Below are 25,695 nucleotides of genomic sequence, written 5' to 3'. Positions count from 1 at the left end.
AAACAAATCTTTTGACTTAATTTAGTCGGTTAACAGTCTGTTAAAAGTTCTAGTGAACTCCTCCATATGTCTGATACAAGCCTCGCAATTATTACCGAAGACACTACAGAACTGTATCCTAATTAAAAGCTCTGAAGCACTGGCAAAGTAATGTCACTCTGAAGAGTTTACGGTACACAAATTAGATAACGGCTGTCACCAATTGTTCAGGGTCTATGACTGCTGTATTAACAAAGCAGTGTTCTACACAGAAACAGGCTCCAGTTCCCTGTGTTACTTTTAGAAAAGAAATTACTTCATGTGAATTTGCACCAAAAATCTCAGAAAGCTCACGAAATTCTCCAATTCTTTTTTTTCCCCCCTGTGGAACGGGAGACATGAGCTGTTTCTTAATTCCAAATGTCACAGGCTAGACACAAATTATTAAATTCTAAATTCAACTAACTAGGTAGAGGTTAGTGAAATCATGAAGAAGTGTTCTGGATTTTTCAGAATCTTCCATGAATATTAAGAATGAGAAGATGCAGCATGAACATCCCTCTCTCTTCTTTTTTTTTGTACATTACTGTCATTTCTAAATAAAGCGTAGGAGTGAATTATTCCAATCAACTCCCCAACGGTACACAAAACATAAGGCAGCTCTGTAACTTAAATAGACCATAATGCTGTGGGAGTTAATGAAACATTAAACCTCTTGACACATGGTGTGACGGAAAATGTGTTAGAGGAGATAGCTGCAAGACATCCAGGACCATATTGCAGTGAAAGATTTATATTCCCATGAAAGGAGGCAATCTAATACATTAAAGTCTATATTTAAGTCTGCAATACTATTGCTAAGCAGCAGCGGTGGAAAACATAACTTATTTTCATTAAAGGTTTCCCAAATTGTAAGCAATGAAAGCAGAAGGTTTATACCTCCACAATAAATAACTTGTCAGCAAAGCCACAAGAATATCTGGTTGCCTCACTCTATGCTCTCCCATCAACCCACCAGCAGGATGATTTCAAACTCTCTGAAGGTTAGAGGATGAATGACAGAGAAGGCCATAACCCAGACCTCATCACCCATTCAGCCACCAGTACCAGAATTTGGCCATTTCATCTAACACTGCAGTAAACTTTACGCACACTCTACCATATAGGAAACAATCACTAATAAGATTAAAATCGTTACGGGCTGCTGGTCATATAGCTAAAGATGAAAATTACTATAGCAAAAGATTTTGTTGGTGACTTTTAGAAGATGTCATCTCAACCACAGAAAATGTCACAAAGCATAGAGCTCCGAGGAATTTGGGGCTCTTCTTGGTGATATGAGAGGCAAGACTACCAGACCATATACTCCAAATATCACTTCATCAGGCTAACTCCTTCAAGATTATATTTCTGCTCATATGGAAGTTGAGACACACCAACCACATCCATTCCCATCACCAGGCCATGCTCAGTGTCACAGGTAAAACACAGCACATTTAACGCGTGTGAAGACATGGATTTCAACAAAGAGGATTGCTGTTTTCCGCTCTAAACTCATCTCATCAGACCAGAAATTGAACTATCCCCCAATAATGTGTTCACAACATCAGTTCCAAGAGACCAAAAGCAACAACGACAATGCGCTGATCGCTGTTCAATAGACAGGGAACTTGTGTTGAAAGGGGGACAAGAACGTCAACTACATCACTTGGAATAATGACAATTCAGCAGCAGTGTGCACACTGCATCAATTCCAGCAGCTAAGACATGTCTGCAGGACTGCAACAACCACACCAATTCCACTTCTCACACCCATCAGCTGCAATGCTCCAGCTACCTCACCACTACCTTTCCTGCGTTGATGGTAATACCCCCAGATGCAACAAGACACCACCACCCGTATGCACACAGTACCCTTCAGTTCCCTGACTGCACAGCATTACCTCCCTAAATACAGGAGGAATTATAACCAGAGTCACTGTACTGATCATACAGGAATTGGGAAGTACCTTATGTCCTCAGAAACATCAGATTGGCTGTCTGGTGTATCAGCTGACTACACTTCCTACTCCACCCTCAGGTAGTATCTAAGCCCCCCCTCTCAAAAACAGGCACCACAGGAAGGCTATATTGCAGGGAATCCAACAATACCTTATTTTACTCTTAGAAAAATCAATTTAGAATTAAAACTCACATCACTGTTGCCCCCTTACTGCCATATACACTGTGTGCAAGCTTACACGTGCAACACAACAGAGCCCCAGAGCACGGCTCAAGGACTGAGCAACAGCCACTTTTCTCAAATTTGCTGCTTTTCTCAGTAAAAAAATGAGCCACAAAGGTCTAAAGACCAGTGTTAGAAATATATTTACCTAACAAATGCTCCAGCCAAAAACAGCTTTATAAGTGTAAGAATATTGGGTGAGAGAAGAGGATTAAGCACAAAACCAACTAAAGCTTCCAAAATTATAGGGAGTCCACTGCACTTCTAACTTCCTTGGCTGTGAAATAGGTTTCATTCCAAGACAAGACTTCATAGATACCAGAGTCAGCAGTTGCATGACTAACCTAATTATCACTGCCCTCACACATGCTCTCTCTAAGCCCACGACAGTGGCTCAAGAATCCAAACTCTAATTAGAAACTGTCATTTATCTTCCCTGGCCCGGCCAAGGCACCCAGCAGAGCTTTGGATGTCGGTTACTTTAAAATTTATCATTACATTAAAATAAAGTAAAAAGGTATGATGAAAGAGAGAAAGTTCTGCATCTCTCGACTCAGTTTCTTCAACTTTAAAGACCAGTGAGGCTGGAAGAGATTGGTTTCTGTTCTCTCTGGTGGGGAGGATCCAGCTGTGCGTTTGTTGAGAGTTGGTGCAGCACTGTAAAGTCATCAAAGAGCCCAAAGCAGCCAATGGGAGCAGAGCTCCACGTAATCTGTGCCCAAAAAGTTATGATTAATAAGCCAAAGAGGGTTCTCACAGGAGATATCTTACACAGAGGTTGAGCTGAAAGGACAATGGGTTGTGATTAGGTATTGTTCACAACCACCAAGCGAACCAGCAAGAGAGAATAGGTCATGATTAGAAGGTGGGTACTGGGTCATTACCATGCGTGGCTCCGCTTGCCACTGGTCTCTCTCCTGCTTATACACCTGTACTGGGAGTGGGGTGTACAGAGGAGAGTCGGTGTTTGATTTCCATTAATTCTGTATGATTTTCCATCGCTCCCAGGTCCCTCTGTGACAGAAGTTCCACGCATGCTCTGCCATTTGTTTTACAGAGGCAGAATTCCTACCCAGCCTTCCAGAGACTTTATTTCTCTGCATGTCTATTCAAACACACTCTGATGTACCCTGCACCGGTGCCCTGGCAAACAGTGACGCAGCTCATTTACTCAGCGCTTGTCAAACAACCCATGACTCAATGTGTGCTTGCATCTGCCACGTTTAATAACAGCGCCCACAGCATATTAAGCATCTCATCACTACAGCATTCAGAATGTGATGCAAGACATAGCATTCACATTTCCTTTGCCATTGGCTCGCCTTATTTTAAGCATCCTTGAGAAAATGTCGTTAATGGCTGATATATCATTAAAGAAACAGCTTTCTCCATCATTTGTACAGTCTAGTTGAATTCTTTTTACTTCACCTGATGCTTTTGGAGACCTTAACATAGCAGGTTACAAATAACAGAAAAGAAGATGAAAAATGTATCTTCAAAAGCAGCTTATTTGGTCACTAATCTGCACAGAGTAGTAAGGAACAAGGTGATGGAGTCAGTGAGTGATTCAAAAACTTCTCAACAATGCCTGACTTAGTGTTAGTTTTGTTTTTTCTAGTACAAAAGGGGTGTGCAAGGGAGGAAGGAACTAACTTGACATTTTAAGACTGAAATTTGACCTCCAATTTCAGGTACTGATGATCCTTTACAATTTATGGCACCAAAACCACTAATAGGCACATAATATCCACCCTTTTTAATGCTTATATTCCCATTCTATTTCCTTTCTCCTTTGTTTTAAAGTAGTTTTCTTCTTACCCTAGACACATCTTCACTCCCACATACACTTTTAATCCTCAAACTCCACTTACTGTCAATTGTCATTAGCTCTGTGCTATCAGAAGTACACAAACTCTCCTCTGCACTCTTCAAATACTGATACTCTCCCACTCAAGGAAAAATATCTACCTCAACAACCACAAAATCCTACCTCTTTAAGACTGGCAAGACATTTCACACACTTTCTGAGAATAAAGAGTTCAGTGATGCCATGTGAACTCCTCAGACTACACCACTATGGACTCTTACGACACCAAATCGCTACCACAAATCATACAAAGCATACGACACAATTATTAACAAAGGCATCACTATCATTTTAATAATACAAACACTTCAATGCAGTACTGATCTGAAGGAAAGGCAGGCCCTCCTACGTGGGGGAATGAGTCTACACTTCTGAAGCCAAAGTCAAAATGCTCTTCAATCTGAAGTCAAAGTATTTATCTGCAAATGATCAGAGTTATGAAAAACTTACCTCTAACTCTCTGACTATCTTGATGATTGACTGTTGAGACTGTGCAGCACACTTTTCCTTTACTAAGCCCTCATTTTTCAGTTCAAGTTCTTCATTGGCTCTTAGAAGATTCTTGTATTTATTCAGGAGCTCCTGCAATTCCGCATCCTTTTCTTTAACTGTTCCTTCAAGTTTCTAACAAAAGAAAACAGTTTTACAAAACTTATTCTAGTTTTTATATTGCAAGACAGAGACATAAACAAAATTCAGGAGAAAATCCAAGGATGACCCAGCACATGTTCTTTACACACCTTGCAAAGAGGAGCTCAATTTAATGTAACAGAAGCAAAAGAAAACCAAAGAGATGCTTTCCCCAGTTTTCCAATCTTATAAGCATTTAAAAAGTAAGTCAAGGCATGCACCTTGGTCTCCAGGTAGAGAACACCCTCAGCTGGTAGTCTCTGCATTGCTGGGTGAATAACACCAGTACTTGCCAGGGTTATACCTCCAGCTATAAAAACACTGAGCAGGGGTCCATTAACAGTGAGGCAGCTCCCTGCTCACATGCACCATGTTGAACGGGGTCCAAAAAAAGAAGACAAAGTATTTCACTGTCTATATCAATCCCTCAGTTTCAAGTTTCTGAAAATCACAGGCACTTCAGAGCTGTTAAAGGATCGTAGAGCAACAGCGAAAATTCTACCTAAGTATTAATAAAGCTTTCTTCCTCCTTTGTCCACACGCTTCATAAAACCCTAACAAGGAATCCTGTTGAATGGCACACACACTGTAATTATATGTCTGTTCTGCAAATACAGTATTATAAGAAGTGAAGGATTATCATCAAAATCAACAGTAATTCCAAATACAAATATGATTTTGTAATAATTCCTCACACAAAATCAAATACCTTTCAATTTTTCATTTCAACTTGAAGCCTACCTACCTGAAGCAGTAGATCTTTTTGATTGACATTGTCTGTTAGCTGCTTGATAACTAGTTCTTGGCTCTGCAACTTCTGATTGCTTTCACTCAAAAGAATATTGTAATGATGTTCAACTGCTTTTTCTTTCTCAGTCATTTCACCATGTAATTTCTCTACTTGATTTCTAAGGTCCTACAAAAAAAATGAAATGGAATATTTAGCAAATCAACTTCTAAAAAGTTTAAGACTAACAACCTACATTATTAGCTTAACTTTCCATTACTTTATATTATTCATGTCACTGAATAGTCTGGAGAATGTATTTAAACCAGGATCTTCCTCTTGGCATCAATGAACACAAGGAAAAAAAATACCTTTAGATATAGTCCCCTAAAAAATTGAGTCTGTTATTGCTTAAATGCTTTTCATACAGAATGACTGGACTCTGAGGCTGTTGGGAATATCATGCACGTAGATGTTGTCGCTGTCAGAATGAACACACTTCTGAGTCAATTTACTCCCTTGCTAGAAATAGGAGAAAATTGGTTACGGGTGATTCAGTTTGTCATTTGCTCTTTTTCTCATCACACCGTGAAAATTCCTGCACTAACATTGTATTACTAGTTACTTTTGCATCAAACAAAAGGTCAGAAATGTTAAAACATTTTTCTTTTGACAAGAGGACAAACTTGAAATGACCAAACAGCTCAGTCTCATGATTAGAAGTTGTGAACAGGACTTGATCTGGATTCTGGCTCTGTTAATGACTTCCTGCAGCTGCAAGATTAATCACACCATCTCCACATTTTAGTTCCTCATCAGATAAACAACTACTTCTTGTCCATTTTACTTCGAAAAGACAGGCATGCTGTCTTTCAATAGCCTTATGCAGTAGCAAGTCCCAAGGACTCCAAGAGGAACACAGTTCCATACAGCAATGTAGCTCCCAGCTTGCAGGTCACACATCACAACCACAGCTGTCTCCTCTGCATCCCTAAGCATCCTGTTCCATTTCAATTGAAAATCCACCACCCAAAGATGTTGCTATCTATGGGGTTTCAAAGTCTGAGCACCTGACAAAGCGTTGGGTTCCAGGCAATAAATCAAACAATTCCTATGCCTTACATTTTGCTGTGAACTGGGACAATCACTAAACTGATAGAAATATATACCAAAATATCAGCATACAATAGTCAGTTCCCAGCTGGAGTGGAAAATAGGCAAGAACACAGGGCAGTAGAAAAACCCATGACATGGCTTCTCTGTCCTTCCAACTTCTCTCCCACCACCACTTGTGTCACTTCAAACTTTCTTGCTGATTCATTGGAAGTTTCAACACCATGAATTCAGGAAGGAATAGCATGAGTACACACCAGTCTTATTTTACAAGCTTCTACTCTGCACAATCTAGAGCATTTACTGCAGGGATTGTGTAGTAAAAAAGAAGTAGAAACTTGTAACAAAGGAGCTGTTGTCTAAAATTAAACAATTAAAACTTTTAGAAAAGACTTTATACTATCTAAACTTTTCTTCAGCCCCAAAGAGCCAGGTAACACAGCCTACATCTTAAAACAAACATTTCCCATTTATTCCCAAAAAGGGCCCATTTGTGAAGTATCATAAGCCCTTTAAATAGTTCGTGCATATGGTAGTCACCTATAAACTTTACATTTACTTCCACTGGGATTTAAAATTCAATAGTTGTTTCTTATTCTAAGTACAAAGAAACAGTACTAGTGACACTTTAATTGCAATCTCTTTACAAACTGTTTTATATCCTTTTCTTGACTTAATTACCTTGCTTCATGCAGGTTCACATCAAATCTTTAACATCATTTTACTACTTCAGTGTTTTACTTCTGTTTATTTTGCACATTAAATACAAATTGTCATTTACAATGCCTTTTGGTTTACTTGCTTAATTTTAGCTTCATTACCAGGATTCAGCTAAGAAATCCCTAATAGCTCCAAAAAACCCTGAAAGGTTATTCAGTTGCAAAGAACGATTAAGCTTAGACCTTCAGTTCTGCAAACTATTAAAGTTATTTGTTTCAGGACCAAAAGAACTACTTACTTCACTAAAAAAACCTCAAGAGCTGCAGAATCAGGTCCAAGTTTTGTCTATGCACACAAACTCCCAAATACTTCTCTATTTCTTCCTCACTGCTAACTATAACCTGCTCTAGTGAAAGCAGTGCAACAGTTTGGTAACTGGAAGCCAAGAGCCCACGCAGCTAAGGAGCAATCCAGGTGGGCGATGTGAAGCCCATTCCCATACTGCACAGGAAGTGGCAGCAAAGGATCAGCTGCAGTGTTATGATGGTCACTGCTGCACAAAGCTATTCCCTGGTTATTTTTACCTTTCTTTTTATTCTATTACATCCCTGAGAGGCTTTACATGAATACATTTTGACCTGTCTTATAACTTCAGGCATCCAACTCTCTGCGACTTCTCTTTCTGAAAACCATGGACAGCTTTAAGAAAAGGTGATGGACACAGATAGAAAGAAAAGATGCTGCTGCAATAACATATTGCACCCCTTATCACCTAATCTCAGTCATCTTGGTGTACAACACTCATCAGGTACAGAAACCACGCTTGTGCCTTTAAAGCAGCAAGGTTTATGGAGAGATGCAGACTGACAAGGAATCCAGTTGTGGAAAAAGCAGCACAGCCTGGGAGATACTGGCAATTTGCAGATACTTTGTCTCTACTGTTCCTGCCCTCAGAGTTCCCTAAATCCTTCCCAAAACAAGCTAGAGCTGAGGCTGAATGACCCAGATTTCTGTAGCACACAAAACTATCCATCACTCTAGCAGGTTGCTTGAACTCATTGACCACTCAAATTGTCTGGGAGAAAATCTATTGGTTTCTATACATTGAGTTGCAAGAATAATATAGTGCCTACAGCACTCCGAGCATAAACTTTGCAATTCCCTCTGCCAACCTTTTTCCCAAGAGACTTTTCTATGATTAATGATAGTTGAACTAAGAAAAATGACTGTGAAACACTGTAAGGTAGAAGACTGGAGCAGATGCCTCCCCCTCCTTGTCAAATGGAAAACAGGTTGGTGAATAATTAAGTCATGAAGCTCCAAAACGTCCCCCTCAGACTTAACTACAGGTAGGAAGACTAAAGAATAAATTCTGCCTAATGAGTTATTCTGCATTTCCCCAACCAACTGATCAAATATGAATACCTAGTAAATACATTCTAATCGTCTACATTTAGACCTGAGAGAGAGAACGGATACTTGGAAGTGTTTAATCATGTAAATTTGAACAAACTCACTACTCACAAAGCACTGAATCTCTGTTATACACACAGCAGCATGGTGGACACAAACAGTGTTAAGGATGAGTGTTAAGGATCTTTATTCCTCATCAATTATATATATGAATATAGACCTGAGGTTTCTTGTTCCACAGAGCTTCAAGTGATGCTGAAGTAGTGCTTAACAGCAGCTCTGCAAGTACAGAACATGTTTTGCTTTTAAAGCTGACCTAGAAAAAGCCCTGAGGTGGGGACATTGGTCAAGAACATCCATACCCACTTTTGGATGCATTTTGGATGATCAGATCATTGGCAGCACTCTTAATTTAATTAACCTCCGTCCATTCCAGAACAGTAAAGCCCAAATCATCTCAAGAAGATGGGTTTATACCAGGGCAGAAGGACCCTTCCTTGTTCTCTGAGATTTTGGGGGGTTTTAAAATGGATATATGCAGAATTTGGGATTATCCCAATTCCAGCACACAAACAGTCACTGAAGACAGCCCCATGAGCAAGCAAAGAGCTAAGGCAGCAGTTCATTCCAGATGTTGAGGGTATTTTCCACAGTTCAGGCACATTCTTGCTAGTTCTATTCTAAGAAAATAGAAACACTGATAAATAGGTATCTCTGAACATAAATAGAACAGAATTTTTAAGGCTGTCTCACAAAAGTTTGCATCAGTTCACTGAAGTGCATTTCTATTTGTCAAAGAGCAAAATATCACAGCACATTTTTTTCCTCCCACATCTCTACTACTTAATGGGCAACATTTCACAGGCAATGTTGCTATATCTGAATGTACCAGCAACTCTGAAATTGAAGCAGCTGTTCTGCAAGGAGTAGAAAATAGGTTAGGGATATAATTTTTATAAGACTGCTCATCTTTTGGCAGAAATGCTTTTCCCCAGGGAGCTAGTCATTTACATGAAAAACCTGGCCACAATGGAGTCACAGACTTCTGTATTACAAGTAACTTTGAATCCCCTGGTAATTCCCTACTCAGTCCTGTTTTTCCTATGCAGAGTTGTATTCTGGCTGCCCTGAAAGATGACAAAGAGTTCTGAATAGAGAAGGCAGTTAAATATAAAATACTTTAAATCAATAAAATATGTTCTTCGTGGCTGTTTTACTGACAGGAGCGATCTGTTCTTTCTCTCCTTAACCTCAACACCCTGAAGAAATTTCAAAGCACACCAAAGATAGAGACTTTGTGACGGCAGCCTAACCACAGTTGACAATCAAGCAAAAATGCAAGTTAAATTGGGGGCAGAAGAGGGAGAGAACTTCTTTGTTTGTGAGTAAAGAGATCCCTCTACTGGCTTCAAGTGATATTGCAGGGACAGCAATTGCCACGTAAACCTGCTTTAATGTCCTTATTTAATCAAATCAAAACATCCACTGAATAAACACAAGCTCATTTAAACTTTAATGTAATTTAATAAGCAGGAAGCTAATCCCTAACTGAAGGGGGACCAGACTTTGCATGCAGGCAGGACTCCAGGTGAGCAGACTTTAGGAAGATCCATGTGATGAGACACACAGGTGACTGCTTTGTGTCAAGTGCTCAGGAGAAGGCACATCCTTTTTTCAAAGGAAGAAAAGAAGAAACCTGATCGTTCACTTTGTTGCATGACATGTGTGTGCTGGAAGCAGAAGTGCTTGTCTGAACACCTACAGCAAGGTAAAAAACCTTAAACAGAATATGAAGCAAGTAAAATCAATGAGCAGATACAGCACCTTGTTTTTATGTTAAGTTGGGATCAACTGATCCTGTACTGCAGGAGTTTTACAAGCAGAAGTTACTAAATATACAATCTTTGTAGTGATGATGCCAGGTTAACAAAAAGCAAGCTCAAGTTTAGCTTAAGGTTGCAACAACTGGCTGCTCACTCCTGTTCTGCATTACTTAGTGTAATTTAAGATAACATCTAGACAGGTAACAAGACATGTACAGCAGAAATATAAACTGTACATTGTCATACACATTCAGGCTCTCCCATCAGAAAAACAAACCAAGAGTAACCTCTTACCACATATAAAGGCTAGTCATTTCTTTCTAGGATCTAAGACAATCAGAATTGTATTTATTTTAAAATCTTTTCCTGTGCAGACTATGTGCCAGAATTGTCCTCAGTGTTCCTGGCCACATTCTTTTGAACATTGGTTTCAGGCAAGTCTATCTACCTTTCCAAAACCTACTCAAATTAAAAGACTAAATTTGTTAGAAAAGGACATGCTATAAAGTGCTAGAATATTTTTACGCTTTATGAAATGAAGGAAAAAAGGGATAATAACATTAATGGTTTTGTCACTTCTGCTTTTCTGTAGGTGTGCTTCATCCAGCTCCTTCTCCATTTTCTCTCTTTCTAAATTCAGATCATTTAGCTCTTCATCGGTCCTTTTAATCCTCCTTTGTAGTTTACGATTCTCAGCATCCTTTGTAAGGTTTTCCGAACGCAGCTCTGCTAAGAGGGTCTCTTTTTCCATCAAGAGAGCTTGATAATCCTCAGCACCCTGAAACATAAAGCAGCATTCAAGTTCTACAAGTGTATTTCACAAAGACTGGAAGTCTTCACTCCTGCTGTGTACAAACCCACTCCCCCACACCTCTTCCCAGCACTTCAAATCCGTGGTGCAAAAATACAGTGAAGTGACAGTTACTCATACAACAGGGAAAATGTTACACTGAGAGTTCTCCACTAACACAGCTCTCAGTGACATCCAGCACCGGATAACAAAGTCTTAGATAACTAAGAATTAGATAAAAGGTTGACCTGCAAAGGAGTCCACAGTGCAAATGAGATCATATTATTATTATTGGTTCCCAAAGCTCTTATTACGTAAAACTTTCTACTTTTGGGTCAGTTTGAATCCAGAGCAGGTCAAGCAGTTACCAATGTTTAATGAAATCACAAGTCTGACGTGTTCTTCCCCATCACCCACTGTGACAAGTGGCCTCACTGAAGTTCCCAACACAGACGACAGGAGTAGTAGGCTATGCAGCATGATCTACTCACAGAGAACTGCCTTCAACTCAAGTTTGTAGCTAAGTAGTAGAGTAATGAGGAGGTAGGCTTGCTCTGTCACCCACCATGCAACATGGATTCTGTGGACAGGAGGGATTAGTTACACACTCTTTCAACCTAGAACTTTTAAAAAATAATTAAGCTCTCAAAGTTGAAAGGGTTAAAGGTAGAGTAACATTGTCAAGCAGGACTTCCATGGTATGAAGAGGCAAACCTAAGCTATAGGTCCACACATGGGCCAAAACAACCTGAGGGAAAAAAAAGGGGGCTGGATTTATTTCAGAGTGCACTTAAAATTTGGGTTTAAGTGAAATTTGGTTTTAAGAGCTCCATTAGGCTCTGAAATCAAAAGACAATAGAGTCCATCCAAAAGCTTTAGGTGCACATACTTTGGAGGCAAGTTGTTTCAACTGCTGCTGGGCAAAGAGACCAAGTGGGCAAACAAACTTCACAAGGGAAGCTTCATCACTGCCTCTCATCAGTATTAACTAGTTTTAACAGACTTAGTTTAGATGAGTAGGGAAACATTACAGGAGATGTTATGTTCTCTATTTTAACATCCTATACTTGATTTCTCCCATTTTTACATTTTAAGACCTTTACTTTGCATAAATTATCAAAATAAAGTCCCTTCTCTTCCACACACATGGAAGCATTACTGCATCACATTTTCATAAGCAACATTCCATCATTTTATAAAGAGTGGTTTCACCCTTATTATATAAATGAATGCTAACAAGTGTCTCACAGCCAGTTGAGCTCTGCTACCATGAAGAGTGTGTTCCTTCCTTACTTGTGGAAGAAACAACAACAATCTTAGGTCAAAGAAAGCTCAGCCCCACAACTATTTCTGCTTGTTTTTAACTCATTGTGCTTTTCCATGTTTCTCCCTACATTCTCAGTTATAAAAGAAAAAACCTGAAGAAATTCAAGAGAAGCTGGCATTTTAACACTCTATTATTTTTTTCCAAAGTAGGACAACTAAACTTTTTTTAACGACATTTTAAACTAGTTTCCATACCTCTACTTGCAAAAACACAAAGCACTACCCATGGTGTGGAATTACAGAGAAGGGAGGAGCTGGGATGGGGGAAGCCACATTAATTGCTTGCTTCTTACCTTGAACTTTTGGATGTGTGCTTTGTGAGTTGCCTCTCTTGCCTTAGCCAACGAAGCATTTAGATCTTCAATTTCAGAACCAAGCTCTTCGTTCTGTAAGGAAGTAAAATGAATTCTATATAGAAAGAGTTATTTCCAAGGGAGAGTGACTCAGTAACAGCTATCCCATCTCCTTATCTGTCCATTCAACTACACAGAACAAATACTTTGAAGAACAAAACCACTGAATACATCACAATGAATCTTGTATAAATTCTTGTTCCTATATAACACTCACTAGACTCCCTATCACTCAAGTTCAACGTGTCCCATTCTTCCACAGAATCTGAATTTCAGCTGACATTGACCTCTCCTATTTTAGCTGCCTTTATGACAGCTCCACTTACTCAACAACATAAAATACTTCTCATACCTTCTAAATGGTGCTCAGCACTGATAAAAACCAGCTACAACTCAAAACATTTTTCCTCAAAGTTCTTAAGGGAGAAAGTATCAGTTTCTTTTTTCTTCTCTCCTCCAGTCCAAGACCCAAAAACTCCAGATAAACAGAACAGCTTACAGACAGGACAGAAGTGATTAAGAACCCACTAGAAGCTTCCTAATGGTTACAGTGCGATGAGTCAACTCCTGCCACATACACAACATACACACTCCCTTCCCAATGATAGCACTACCAACCAACAAGATCATAATCACCATACCTCTTTTTCCTTTGCTTTTAATGCAACAGTTAGCCCTTGAATGGTTTTATCCCTTTTCAAGCCATTCTTCTTTTCAACAGCAAGCTCATTTTCTCTCTCTTGGAGCTCTTCTTGAAGCAACTAAAGCAGATTAGGTGAAAGTTGCATTAACTTCCCACTAAGAGATACTGTAACTACACATTAATAAGTACATTCTCTCAGAGTTCTTGTATCTTATTACTCAGATTACTAACATAAAATACAGTCCCAAAATGCAAGTCATCATCTTAAAGATGTGCCTGGAACATAGCAGAAGCCGAAAAATCTCACAGGCTGGCCTTGAGTATCAGATTCAATATTTAATGAGCATGCCTATCAGTTTTACTGAAAATTGCTTCAAAAACAAGGTGAAACTTCCCATCACCCAACATGAAAGAGAATTTACCAGAGGACTTGCCTTGCTTCCTTTCAAGTCAAGGCCTATGAATCTATGAATGTATAACACAAGAGATCCCAACATGTACTGTAAGTGGTCAAGGAAACAGAAATACAACTAGAACTTACTTGAATTTTTTTTTCAAAGGCATTTCTTTCATCTTTAAGCTCCATTCTAATAGCCTAAAAGAACAAAACAGTTGTCACAGCTAAGTAAATTCATTCTAAACACCAGTGTAACTCATTAAGCATTAAAAATTAAGTGAGATGAGCTTAAAAAGCTTGGGGGTGGGGGGGGAGGTGGAAACAAAGGTAAAAGCTCAAACTTAGTAAATGCCTTTTGGCAGGAATATATTGAATCAGTTGTTGCCTGGAAGTCTACAAATCTACCTGGACACAGTATGAGCCTGTTCAAATTAAGACAAAAATGCAAAAGACAACCCCACACAACATGAGACGGGACAAGTATACTGGCCAAGTTAATAAAAATGCATTTCTATGTGACATTTCACTATGCCAGCAAGATGCTTTTATTAAGGGAGATGTTAATTAGCACTTTCCTTTGGGGAGGTTACAGAATTTATTTTTTTTACAGAGTAACCCTATATAAAAAGAGTTGGGCAAAGGTATTAGTCAGAATTTTTCTCCAGTAGTGCAACCCAAAACGATTACAGAGTCTGTCTTCCTCCTATGAAACAATTAAAAGCCAGAACTGAAACCTTTTAATTCCATTATTTGGCCTGATTGCAGAAGGTTCTCTTGTCCATTCCTGACAAACAATGTGTGGAGATACTGATCAACAGGAGTTCCAAATCAAAAGGGAAGAAAACATCTCAGAAGCATGACAGACTCCATGATTGCTTTAATTCTGCCAGCTTTAATTTATTGTTGGAATAACCAACAGGGAAACAAAAAAAACCCCAAACCAAATGACAGCAAGCCTTAAGGCCTGTTCCTGTATCTCAGCTTTCAGCATATCTGTCTTTCCATTTAAGAGCCAATGACTCCCAGCACCTTTTGTAAGCCAAAGGCAGGATTTTCACTTTATTTCATGAGATTTTTATGCCTACCTCCCTTACTACAGCTTTTTTTCCAGATCATAACAGTAGAGATATTCTCCAAAAATAAACTGTCATGTCACATTCTTAACTTCTGTAGAAGTTACATCATCCATTGAGGAGTCTATTAACATCTTGCATCTTTATATATACACTTCTGTAAAGCAATTGCATTGTATAATACAGGCATAAAGTCAATGGGAAACATAACCTCTCACTGAATGAATGGCAAGCATGGATAATAAGGATGAATATTGACCACCAAGCCACAGTAACCAATTAATGTTAAGAAAATGGAAAAGGGGAGGGAGGGAATAACTGTGAAGAATATTTTTAAAATATTGGCTTAAGTCGCTCAGATACCATCAGACACAAAACCTTTACAATCCTAAACCATGTGAGATATGTAACATAGAAAACTGTTCTGTTTCCTCACCTCTATCTCACTATCTTTTTCATGCCTCAGAGCAATGGTAAGTTCTCTGATTTTTTCTGCTGATAAGTTCCCACCATAAGTTCCACTCTGAGACTTTTCCTCTTCAAGGTGTTGAATTATAGCTTCTTTATTTTTCAAGGACCGATTCAGTTGCTCTATAAGTCTAAAATTACAAGATTTTTAAAATTAATCTTGCATCATCTACCAACAATTCTCCCAATCATAGTAAATCTTGCAGGCAGCTTTCCTAGGTGGAGACTCCAGGCAGCACTTGTAAAACTTAGGGGAGTACTTTCACAGTTCCCTCACCCTCCAGAGAAACAAGAGGTGTCGTACCTTTAAAGCAAGCAACAAACAGGGTTGAGCTACCTGCAAAGTGCTCACTCTTATTTTCCTCCAATACCCTTTCAAATGTCAACACTTAAGTTTCAATATTTTCATTACATTGTCCTTTAGCACACATGAGAAGCTTAGCAATTTATTCTACTCCTTTGCACATACAACACCACATCCTTACATGCCACCACTAAGTGCCCCTCAAGTACCTTCCTTCATTTATATTTGTACCTAAGATCTCATTTCACAGAAGCAAAACCACACCAGGTCTGTGCTGCCTTCTTTGGTCAAGAGACATCGTGATACTTCCAGAATCCCAACTGATAAAAACAACGATGCTTGAGGTTTTTGACTTAAGGGTTATCACAGAATCACAGAGCTGTAGGGGTTGGAAGGAACCTCCAGAGACCATCAGGTCCAAACCCCCCTGCCGAAGCAGGGCCCCTAGGACAGGTTGCTCAGGCCAACAATCAGACAGGTCTGGAATATCTCCAGAGAAGGAGACTCCACACCCCCTGGGCAGCCTGTCCCAGGGCTCTGTCACACTGGTGAGGAACTTCCTATGTTCTGACTTGAAGCCATTATAGGTGGAAACTCTTTGGCCTAAGATGCCAGCTGGGATACTCTTAGGATTTTGTAGCAGAGATAGTAAAAGTATCTTTTTGACACAAATTAGACCAATTAAGCAGTTTCCCACAGAGCAGCTACCAGCAGGGTTCAGTCACAAACAGGAAAGGATACTCCAACGTATAAGGAAACATAATGATCTTCTGATCTCCACTCCAGGCTTATATCCCTGGACTAACTAAGCTTCACTGGGAGGTGTGCCAGTCATGTATTATACCCTACATATCTCAATAAGTCCTCCAAAATACTTAGGTCTGGATTTACACTTTTTCCCCACCTACAGTTACAGAACAACTCACACACCTTACAAACTACCTGCCAAACACAGCAAAGCCCATGCTTTGCACAGCACTATCAAACCCATGAAGTTCAAACATGCTGTTTCTCTTCCCATTAGATTTACCAACCTCAACAGAAACATCACTGTGATGAAGATTACATGAACACTTGAAAGCAGTAATGAGCACAAGTGGTAGAGTCAAGGCTGTACAGCAATGGTTCCAAGAAAGCAGCAAGCAGGAGGTAAGTCCATCAAGTTACAAAGATGCTTTCAAGCAGGACATGCTCATGTCACATGGATATGTATTCTTTGCTGTGTTCATTTAACAGCTGAATATGAAAGATGACCAGGAACACTCCCTCATGTATCTGAGGGTTGGATCCAATTATTAAGACCTATATCCATGTTGACTCTTCACACTTTAAACAGTAAAAGAAGTACTTAGAAACATCAACACCAAGAGTTCTGACCTGTCTTTCTCAGCTCCTGTAATCATATCCAGATCTTTTGCAGGGGCATTCATAATTGACGAAAGTTTCTGCTCAGCAGCTATTCTCAGAGCTTTCTCCTTCTCTACCATTGCAAAGGCTTTTTCCACATCTCCTTGGGCAGCCTGAAGGTTCTGCAATTAAAAGCACACAGCCCTGATGCCTACAAGAACAAAACACTCACAGTTCTTTCCACATGCTGAGGTCTCTTCTGCCCAACAGATGTTGGTATGTTTAATTTTGCAACTTCTAGCAAGTAGTTCAGGCATGTTAGCAAAGTGCTTCAATTCTTTGCATCTGCATTTTCAAGATGAATGCATTTTGTGGTACATGAAGGGAAGTTTGTTTCAAATAAATAAAACAAATACTCTAACCAAGAGCAGAAGTGGAAATGAAAATGGCTTTAGATTTAACTTTTGCATTTTGGGCTTTGCCCCACTACTGTAATAAGTAGGTACACGTTAAGATGACCAAGATGGGCTTTTTAATTCAGTCAGAGACAAAGTTAACATTCAGAAGCTCACTGTAGTTAACTGGAACTCTTCCAAACATCATTTACTATATTTTGCAGGTATTGATAAGGTACAAACCAGACATTTCTCTCTTGAACAGCAAAGGAAACAGAAGTAACACCCAGTGATTCCAGCCAACTTCCTCTAGTGACCAAATTTGTGTAGATGGGGGACACCAGAAAAACGCCACACTTGTCAGACACTACATAAATTTTGTTTCAGATCTTCACTTTAATATTGTAAGCTGCCCTGCTGTGCTCATGAATTTTTCTTTCTACAAAATAAAAGCCTCTGTGTAGTCTCAACAATAATTCCCCTCTCTCCTTCAAGTCTATACTAAAAAGCATAACTCTGAGTGAGGGCAAAGACAAAGTCCTTCACCACCAGACTTCACCACTCACCCCCTCTCAAAAAGCTGTTCTGCCAGCATTCATCCTTCAAACCAAAACTCTGAAATAAATTAATCTTTGTTAATGTTACCTGGATCTATATCATTATATGGTGCTACATAAACAAGCAACTGTCATTACTCTGCAGTGTTTACATTCATAGTCATAGTAAAAAGAAACATCAGAGGTCCGTGCTGTCCTCAGGCTGTAGAAAACACCACCACCGTGACATTAGATGATTCACCCTTCTGCCTGTCAGATCTAGGAAACACCAGCCTGACTGCTTGTTTTGGTACAGAATGAGTAATTTAGGAATCTCTTTGCCTATTCAATAGCACAAAGAATGCTTTGAGAAATTCCAAGTGCAGTAAACTGGGGAAAAGAAAAAAGATTACAGAGATTCCTCCCTCCTCCTTCCTGCAGGAGGTCACTGCTTTATGAATACCACTAATCCATCCTGATAGAAAATACCATCAAGATTGCTGCCAGTATCTTCCATGACCAGTTCATTATTTCGGGATGGGAAAGCAAATGTTGGGATATACCCACTTGTGCTATTTCTGCTTACTTACAAGAGTACCAGACACCTACATCCCTCATGGACACAGCTACAAAATCCCACACCTCCAGATCAGTGTGTACAGTCAAGTGATGCAAAGCAGTCATGAACTTAGGTATTTCTAGGACTTGACACAAACAGACCATACGATACCAAATTTGTTCTTTACAGGAAACTGAACTCCTTGCTTCCAAGGATGCAAAAAAATAATCCCTATTAATGGCATGCCTTTACACTACAAAATGATGAAAAGTGGAAGCAATTCCCCTGTAAAGATATCAGCAATGGCTCAACAATAAGTACAGAAATAAACTGTCTCAACCAGACAGCAAGGAATTAAAGAAGATATTCTTAAAACCAGAATGGAACAGAATGCTACACAAAAAGGTGACAGCAAAATTAACATCTGGCAGATGTTTGCCACTAACAAGAGAGTGTTGGGCATGCAGGCACAAGAATCGCCCACTGGTTGACCTACCCAGGCGTTGCCATAAGCAGGTGGCCCCTCTCAGCCTATAATGAGCACACAAGAGTGAAGATACAAATCTGACTCTGTGCCTCTATACTGCAACCCTGAGGTCCCCTGTAAAGATAGGAAATGACAGGAGCACTTTACAGAGTGGTTTCAGCTATGTGGGGAAGCCGAGACCTTATCAATAGGAGTGTTCAAAACCCAGCCTCTCCTCCGCTAAACAGAGATTGCTGCTCTGAAAGCATAGCCTCCACACACTGGAATTCAGTAATTAAAGCTTTGTGCTGAATGTATATAAATGCCACCAACAGGTAGGAATTTCCTGAGGAACCACTATCCTCATTTTTGATAATTTAAGAGCAGCTAAAAACACCTTCCCTCTCACTGGGCTTTTCTCTTTATCCCCTTTTTTTTTGGTCTAGTTTCGCACTGGCTGTTTTTTCCAGGAAAGCTGAAACAATTTTGAAAATACAGATAGATCACAGTGCCAAACCTCAGACAGTATTAATTTCCAGTTAAACCTTCAGTTTTGGCCACTCACCTCTTCCAGAAAGTTTATTCTGCTAGTCAGGGTTTTTTCCATTTCTTGCATCTTCTTTTGTGCCTCTTCTTTCACACGCTGCATTTCAGCATCACCACCCTGGGCCAAGCTCTCAACTGCTTTGCTGAAAGACAGTAACATAGATAGAAATCTGTAATAAAGATAGAAATTGCATACCAAGGTGGAAAACATTTCAAGTGCAAGTGGCTGTTAAATTATGCACAGAGGAGTGTCTTCCATTTTATCTGTACCTGCTTGTCACTAAGGTTAAATACAAACATCTACACACTACAGAGCAGTTTGGTGGTACAGTCACAAACCTTTCCACAGTGGAAGAGCAAGACCTTTATATCTACGATGAAAAAGTGTAATATTTCTTTCACAATTTTAAAGCTTCCAAATACAGTGTCAGCCTTTGGGAGAGCTGTGTTTTCTACAGAAAGTGGCATTGGAATAAACTAAGATATGCAGCTGCTGAGACTTCTCCAAGTGCCTCTTTGGTAATTGTTAGTATCTTTAAGAACAGAGCAGCTAACATTTCCCTATTAAACAAAGAATGACCCCCTGAATTTGGCTTCCAATTATGATTTTGTGCAAGGTTCCACTCAAAGCCCAGCAACACCCTTTGAGAGACAGCTGGAGAGACCAAACAGAAATTAATCTGGTCCTCTAGATCTACTTGGAACTCTCTGGACTACTAATACAAGCCCAATCATCAGCAACTTGATGCCACATGAGGTAGGCCACACAAATTCCATTGAAACCAGGGCAGTCAGTTCCTGTCAGTCATTGCCAGCTTGGATTAGTTTTGATCCAGACACCTGGCTCGATGCCAAGCCATTCCCAACTAGGGGGTCATTTCTTTACCTGAAAAATACAGTAGAATGAAGGCTAACATCAAAGTCATGGCATCCCTGGAGGTGTTTAAGGCCAGGTTGGATGGGGCTTTGGGCAACATGGTCTAGTGAGGGTGTCCCTGCCCACGGCAGGGAGGCTGGAACTACATGATCTTTGAGGTGCCTTCCAACCCAAAGCATTCTATGATTCTGTGATTCCATGATCCAGTATGACTACTGTTACATGATTGTGTGTTTAAGAATTCCCACATGTGATTTCCATAACTAACGAAGCAGTTTCTAGGTAAGTGCCCTTAAAATACTACTTGGGGATCGTGACATCCCTAAAAAAACCAAACCAAAGCAAGACCCTGGAAATCCCAAGTAACAAACATCAAGAAATACACTGGTACTCACGAGGCTTTGATGAGTAGTTTCTCTCTCTCCTGCAGATCACGCTTCAGACTTTCTATCTCAACTTTCAGCTCAATATTCTAGGGCAAAAGAATTAAAGTGTCTGGAGAGAATTCAGAGGTCACCCTACGCAAGAGTTACGGGCAACGTGCAGGTTACTTTTTGCTTGGACCAGCATATGTGAAGTATCACTGGGCTAAGAACTGCCTAGAGACAAGTTAGCTTTTAAAGGATAGGTTTTGCAAGGTTCAAGACATTCAGAAATCTCAAAATGCATTCAGGGCCATTGTATTAAAACAAGACAAATCCCCTACAGACACAGGCACACACACACACACTTCACTGCTATAATCAGAGCACAGATCAACTTGGGAGTTTCTTTGGCTTCCACATGTGGTCTGTCTTTGAGCTATGAGATACTGTTTATTTTCTTTTAAAAATCCAAACATTCTTATTTTGTTATAGCCCCAGAAAACTACTGATGACACAAGCACACAGTGTACAAAGAGTTACTTGGCCTGCAAGCTTACAGATCTCAATACATTAACAATTACAAGACAGGCACCAGTGTAAAGACCAGGACAGACGACCAATCAGCAATATTCAGTTGAAACCATGACCTAGCTAAACACCAACATACTTAATTATCACAGCAAGCATCAAGACAGATTTAAGTTTCCATCCTATGGTACAGAGGAGATCTAATGCAAGCATGTGTTATAACAACACGCTACTGCGTTACCAAATTGACTTCTCTTCCTTTCTAGAAAGCAGGCACCACCAAAGGGCATAAGAAATGTTTCCTAGCATCTGTAAACCTGAAATAACAAGGTTGGAAGACATACACTCGACTCAAATCCTTTAACTTAAAAGGATACCAATTTGTTGGGTTTTCCTACAAACTGACATAGGAATCAAACGGATTTCAGGAATCCTGTACAAATACGAGTTCTTTCAATTTAGAGCAATAAAACTAGAAGCTATACACAACCCTAATACAAGTTTATCTTCAAAGGAAGTAACTTTTGAGTTGGAGTGCCCAAAAAACTTCCAGGTACCTGTACTGACATCTGATAAACCCAGGAAAAAGTAGAGGGGTGAACTCAATGCTCAGTAGTAGAAAGCAGAGTAAACGCATGGCAAATTCAGGGGAAGCGTGTTGCTGCTTCTATTCCTCCTTCAGTGTGTGGCTTCAATAGTTTCAGATCCTTAATCACTTGCTGAAAACCTAACAACTTAGCCCATCCTGTAACTACAGATACTCACACATTTTAAACTATTTTTTCCACACCTTCTAAAGGGTATTTTAATTTAGTTATTACTGAAATGAATTAGCCCGAAATGAAGTTATCATACCAAAACTTCCAACAACAAAGATTCAAAAGTTCAGTAAAACAGGTAACCTCCCCACAAAACAAACTCTTAAAAAAAAGATACACAGTTCTATTAAATTATTCTAAATGCATACAATTTTGTATATTTCTTCAGTGGGACCATCAAACTTCTGCTGCATTCGCTCCTCCAGAAAGTATATCCGAAGCTTCAGGTTGAAGTTCTCTTTTTTCAGGTCAGTGATTTGCTGTGAAACAAGAAAGAAAATGAGCAAATTATGCCACATGTTTCAATCTAAGTAAAATAGAGAGTGAAAACTGCACCATTTGGGTTTGTTGGCCACAGTGCAAGATTAGAATCTAACCCACTGGACAGAGTTAAACGTGTAAATACTCATGGCTGATACACACACAGAGATATTCAAACTGTGAAGGTGTTAACAAGAGTGCATGATACCCAAGTTAAAATAAAACAACCTTCCCTTTTAAGTGTCATGCAGGGAGCTGCAAACAGCCCAGCCCCTCAACAGGTTTTTATCTTCTATAGTTTCAGCATGTACCACAGAACAAATTTTTCTCCTCCCATCCCACCTGAGTGAGAAGAAACCCCACTCCACCCTACCCCTTCTGAATGTTTTGGGTTAAAGATTTTATATATAAACATATATGCACATTGGCACATCACAAACTTTTGTGTGCTTGCATAAGATGTTATTATTTAGCTTGTGTTTATTTTCACACCCCTGCAAAACTCTGAGACACTAACACACTTCAGGAAATAACAAATATAAAATAGTATTGTTTAAAAATACATAATACCTACTGCTGAGCATACAGTGCTCTTTAGAATAGTCCCTCTTCGAGTACTAAACCATTGTCTGACTTCACACAAAAAGAATCTAAGAAAGATTATTAAATCTAAAAATTAAGTAGTTCTTTCTTCTATAAAATAGAATTTGAAGAAAAGATAAGGTATCATGTTGAAACAGAAGCATTTTATTGTCAAAAGCTTGGGCGGGTAGCCTTATCCACGGGAAGAAGAGCCACAAGCACACAAGGCACATGAGCCCAATAGAACACCAATAAAACCTTTATCCCATCCTGTATTTTATAGTGCAATTCTTTGGGAAAAAAAAAAGCTTATGATTTTTAACCTTCCTCATAGCAGTAGCATGGTTGATGGTTTCATTAAAGAAGGGAGCCTCCCTCTAATTTTTTACTTTTTAAGAGACTAAGCATAAAACATTCATTCAAATAAGACTTGTGTCCCCTGCCAGTTGCTTTCAGCAAAAGGAAATCTAATATGTTAGAGCTGCTAATAAAATATTCATGTTGGCTTTTCCAGAATAGTATAGTACCACTTGTAAAAATTATTGCCAATACAATTCTTAAAGTATTTTGGCTTGTGAAACTGGAGATTATTTTCTGTAACTGCACTCAAAACCTGCATTTGCAAACAGTTCTTCAGTTTAATAATCTTTGCCCTGCAAGATGCCTCATCATTATTCACACAAGGGTCACCCCAGCAGCTGAATGTATGTTGGAGTACACAAATTTTGTGGCCTGTCCACACATCCTGAAAGAGCCTGACTTTAGAAGCTGTAGCAATACATATATTTAACTTTATCTTAGTTTCCCTACAATTCCAATTGGATGAGCACAAACAGTAGTGGATAGAAACTTGAACCACATGAGTTGTAACTGCTTAAAGCATGATACCTCATGAGTGTCACAGGGTGCCTTCAAGTAAGTGGAGTAACTACTGTGGAACACACACATAAACATAAAATAAGAGCAATGTTGTACTTCGGGTCACAGAGCCCAGTACAGAATATTGCTCAAAGCCAAAATCCTTATTCAGATTAAGCAAAGAAATTAAAGGCTTGTTCAATGAAGCAAGACTGCAGAACTGGCATGGATCCTGTATGACTTGCCAGCAAGCTCAGCACTGTCCCAGCTAACGAGAGCAGAGCTTACAGAATCATTGAGGTTGTAAAAAACCTCCAAGATCATCCAATCCAACCACCCCCTACCACTTCTATTACTCACTAACCCATGTCCTTAAGTACCTCATCCAACCTTTCCTTGAACACCTGGAGGGACAGTGACTCCAACACCTCCCTGGGCAACCCGTTCCGATGCCCAACTGCTCCTTCTCAGAAGAAATGTCTCCTCATCTCTAACCTGAGCCCTCCCTGGCACAACTTGCAGCCATTCCCTCTCATACTGTCGCTACTTATCTGCTAGAAGAGGCTGAGTCCCACCTCACCACAGCCTCCTTCAGGGAGCTGTAAAAAGCAATAATGTCTACCCTGAGCTTCCTCTTCTCCAGGCTGAACACCTCCAGTTCCCTCAGCTGCTCCTTGTTCTAGCCCCTTCCCCAGCCTGGCTGCCCTTCTCTGGACATGCTCCAGGACCTCGATGTCTTTCTTGTAGCCAGGGGTCAAAAACTGAACCCAGTATTCAAGGTGCAGCCTGACCAGAGCTGAGTACAGAGGGATGATCACCTCTCTGGTCCTGCTGGCTGCACTATTCCTGATGCAAGCCAGGATGCCGTTGGCCTTCTTGGCCACCTGGGCACACTGCTGGCTCACATTCAGGCGAGCGTCAACCCACTGGGTTTGGTTTGTGGTGCTTCTTAAGCTGTCCATAGATCGTTCCCTGTTCATTCAACAGAAGTCCGAGTGCCACAGCCAACTGGAAACGGTATCACTGAACTTCACTTTGACTCAGGAACATACCACATGTGTGCAGATTAGCCAGAAGAAAAAGCAGTTCCAATAAACCTCAGCATACCTTAATTCTGCTCACAGGTATTTCAGCAGCAACAGAATTAAACCAAAGTGCTTAAAGGTACTATTTTCAAAAGGCAAACACAACAGACTGTGCAATCATAAACCAAGAAGTGAAACAAATGTCATCTCCGATGTTCAGTTCCTCAAAGGAAAGCCAATTCAGGCAGACCGCAAGCAAAGAGTTATAGCTTAATAAAAAACATGTGAAACATGAACAAATTCACGCTGCAAAGGGATTTAAATGGCAATCCTCTCAATTTACACATTTAGACTTGGTCTTAATTCCTTTATGCATTTTGATTTCTGTGTTTAAAAAAGGAATGAAAGCAGAGGAATAGCAGGCGCTGCTTTAAAAACCAGGGCGACACGATACACTCCACCCAGAACATTCCACGCCAGGGACAGCACAGTAACAAACAGCACTTGCCTAGCCTGGCTTAGCTCCTTTCCAAGTCCGCGCAGAGCCACTTCTCTACAAACAGCATTTGTGAGCAGAGGCTGTGGTTTCACAGTGCAACACAGCTTCTGCCAGCAGAGGCCATTTTACAGCACAGCACAACTCTCATTGAGTTTGGGGAGACAAGAAAAAACCCACAAATATTATTACTTAGTTCCCTAACTTGATACCAATCATCCTTTCTATTCATTAACATCTAATAAA

The 25,695-nt window shown here is 39.8% G+C and overlaps 1 protein-coding gene across 1 annotated transcript in view; it reads right to left on the bottom strand.

Moving 5' to 3' along the window:
* Positions 1–25,695, bottom strand: part of CDK5RAP2 (CDK5 regulatory subunit associated protein 2) — a gene marked incomplete at its 5' end in the record, with an annotated part of 84,338 nt that overhangs the window by 54,317 nt on the left and 4,326 nt on the right. Inside the window, 11 exons of the mRNA XM_084272568.1 lie at positions 4,521–4,694; positions 5,446–5,616; positions 10,996–11,214; positions 12,846–12,938; positions 13,547–13,666; positions 14,090–14,143; positions 15,455–15,617; positions 17,168–17,319; positions 19,659–19,782; positions 20,912–20,988; positions 22,377–22,487. Of these exons, the coding sequence (XP_084128694.1) occupies positions 4,521–4,694; positions 5,446–5,616; positions 10,996–11,214; positions 12,846–12,938; positions 13,547–13,666; positions 14,090–14,143; positions 15,455–15,617; positions 17,168–17,319; positions 19,659–19,782; positions 20,912–20,988; positions 22,377–22,487 (1,458 nt within the window). The remainder of the gene's footprint in view (positions 1–4,520; positions 4,695–5,445; positions 5,617–10,995; positions 11,215–12,845; positions 12,939–13,546; positions 13,667–14,089; positions 14,144–15,454; positions 15,618–17,167; positions 17,320–19,658; positions 19,783–20,911; positions 20,989–22,376; positions 22,488–25,695) is intronic.

Source organism: Gallinula chloropus, assembly GCF_964237585.1.
Source record: "Gallinula chloropus genome assembly, chromosome: 18".
In the NCBI taxonomy this organism is placed as follows: domain Eukaryota; kingdom Metazoa; phylum Chordata; class Aves; order Gruiformes; family Rallidae; genus Gallinula; species Gallinula chloropus.
This window is presented reverse-complemented; position numbering and strand designations above follow the sequence as displayed.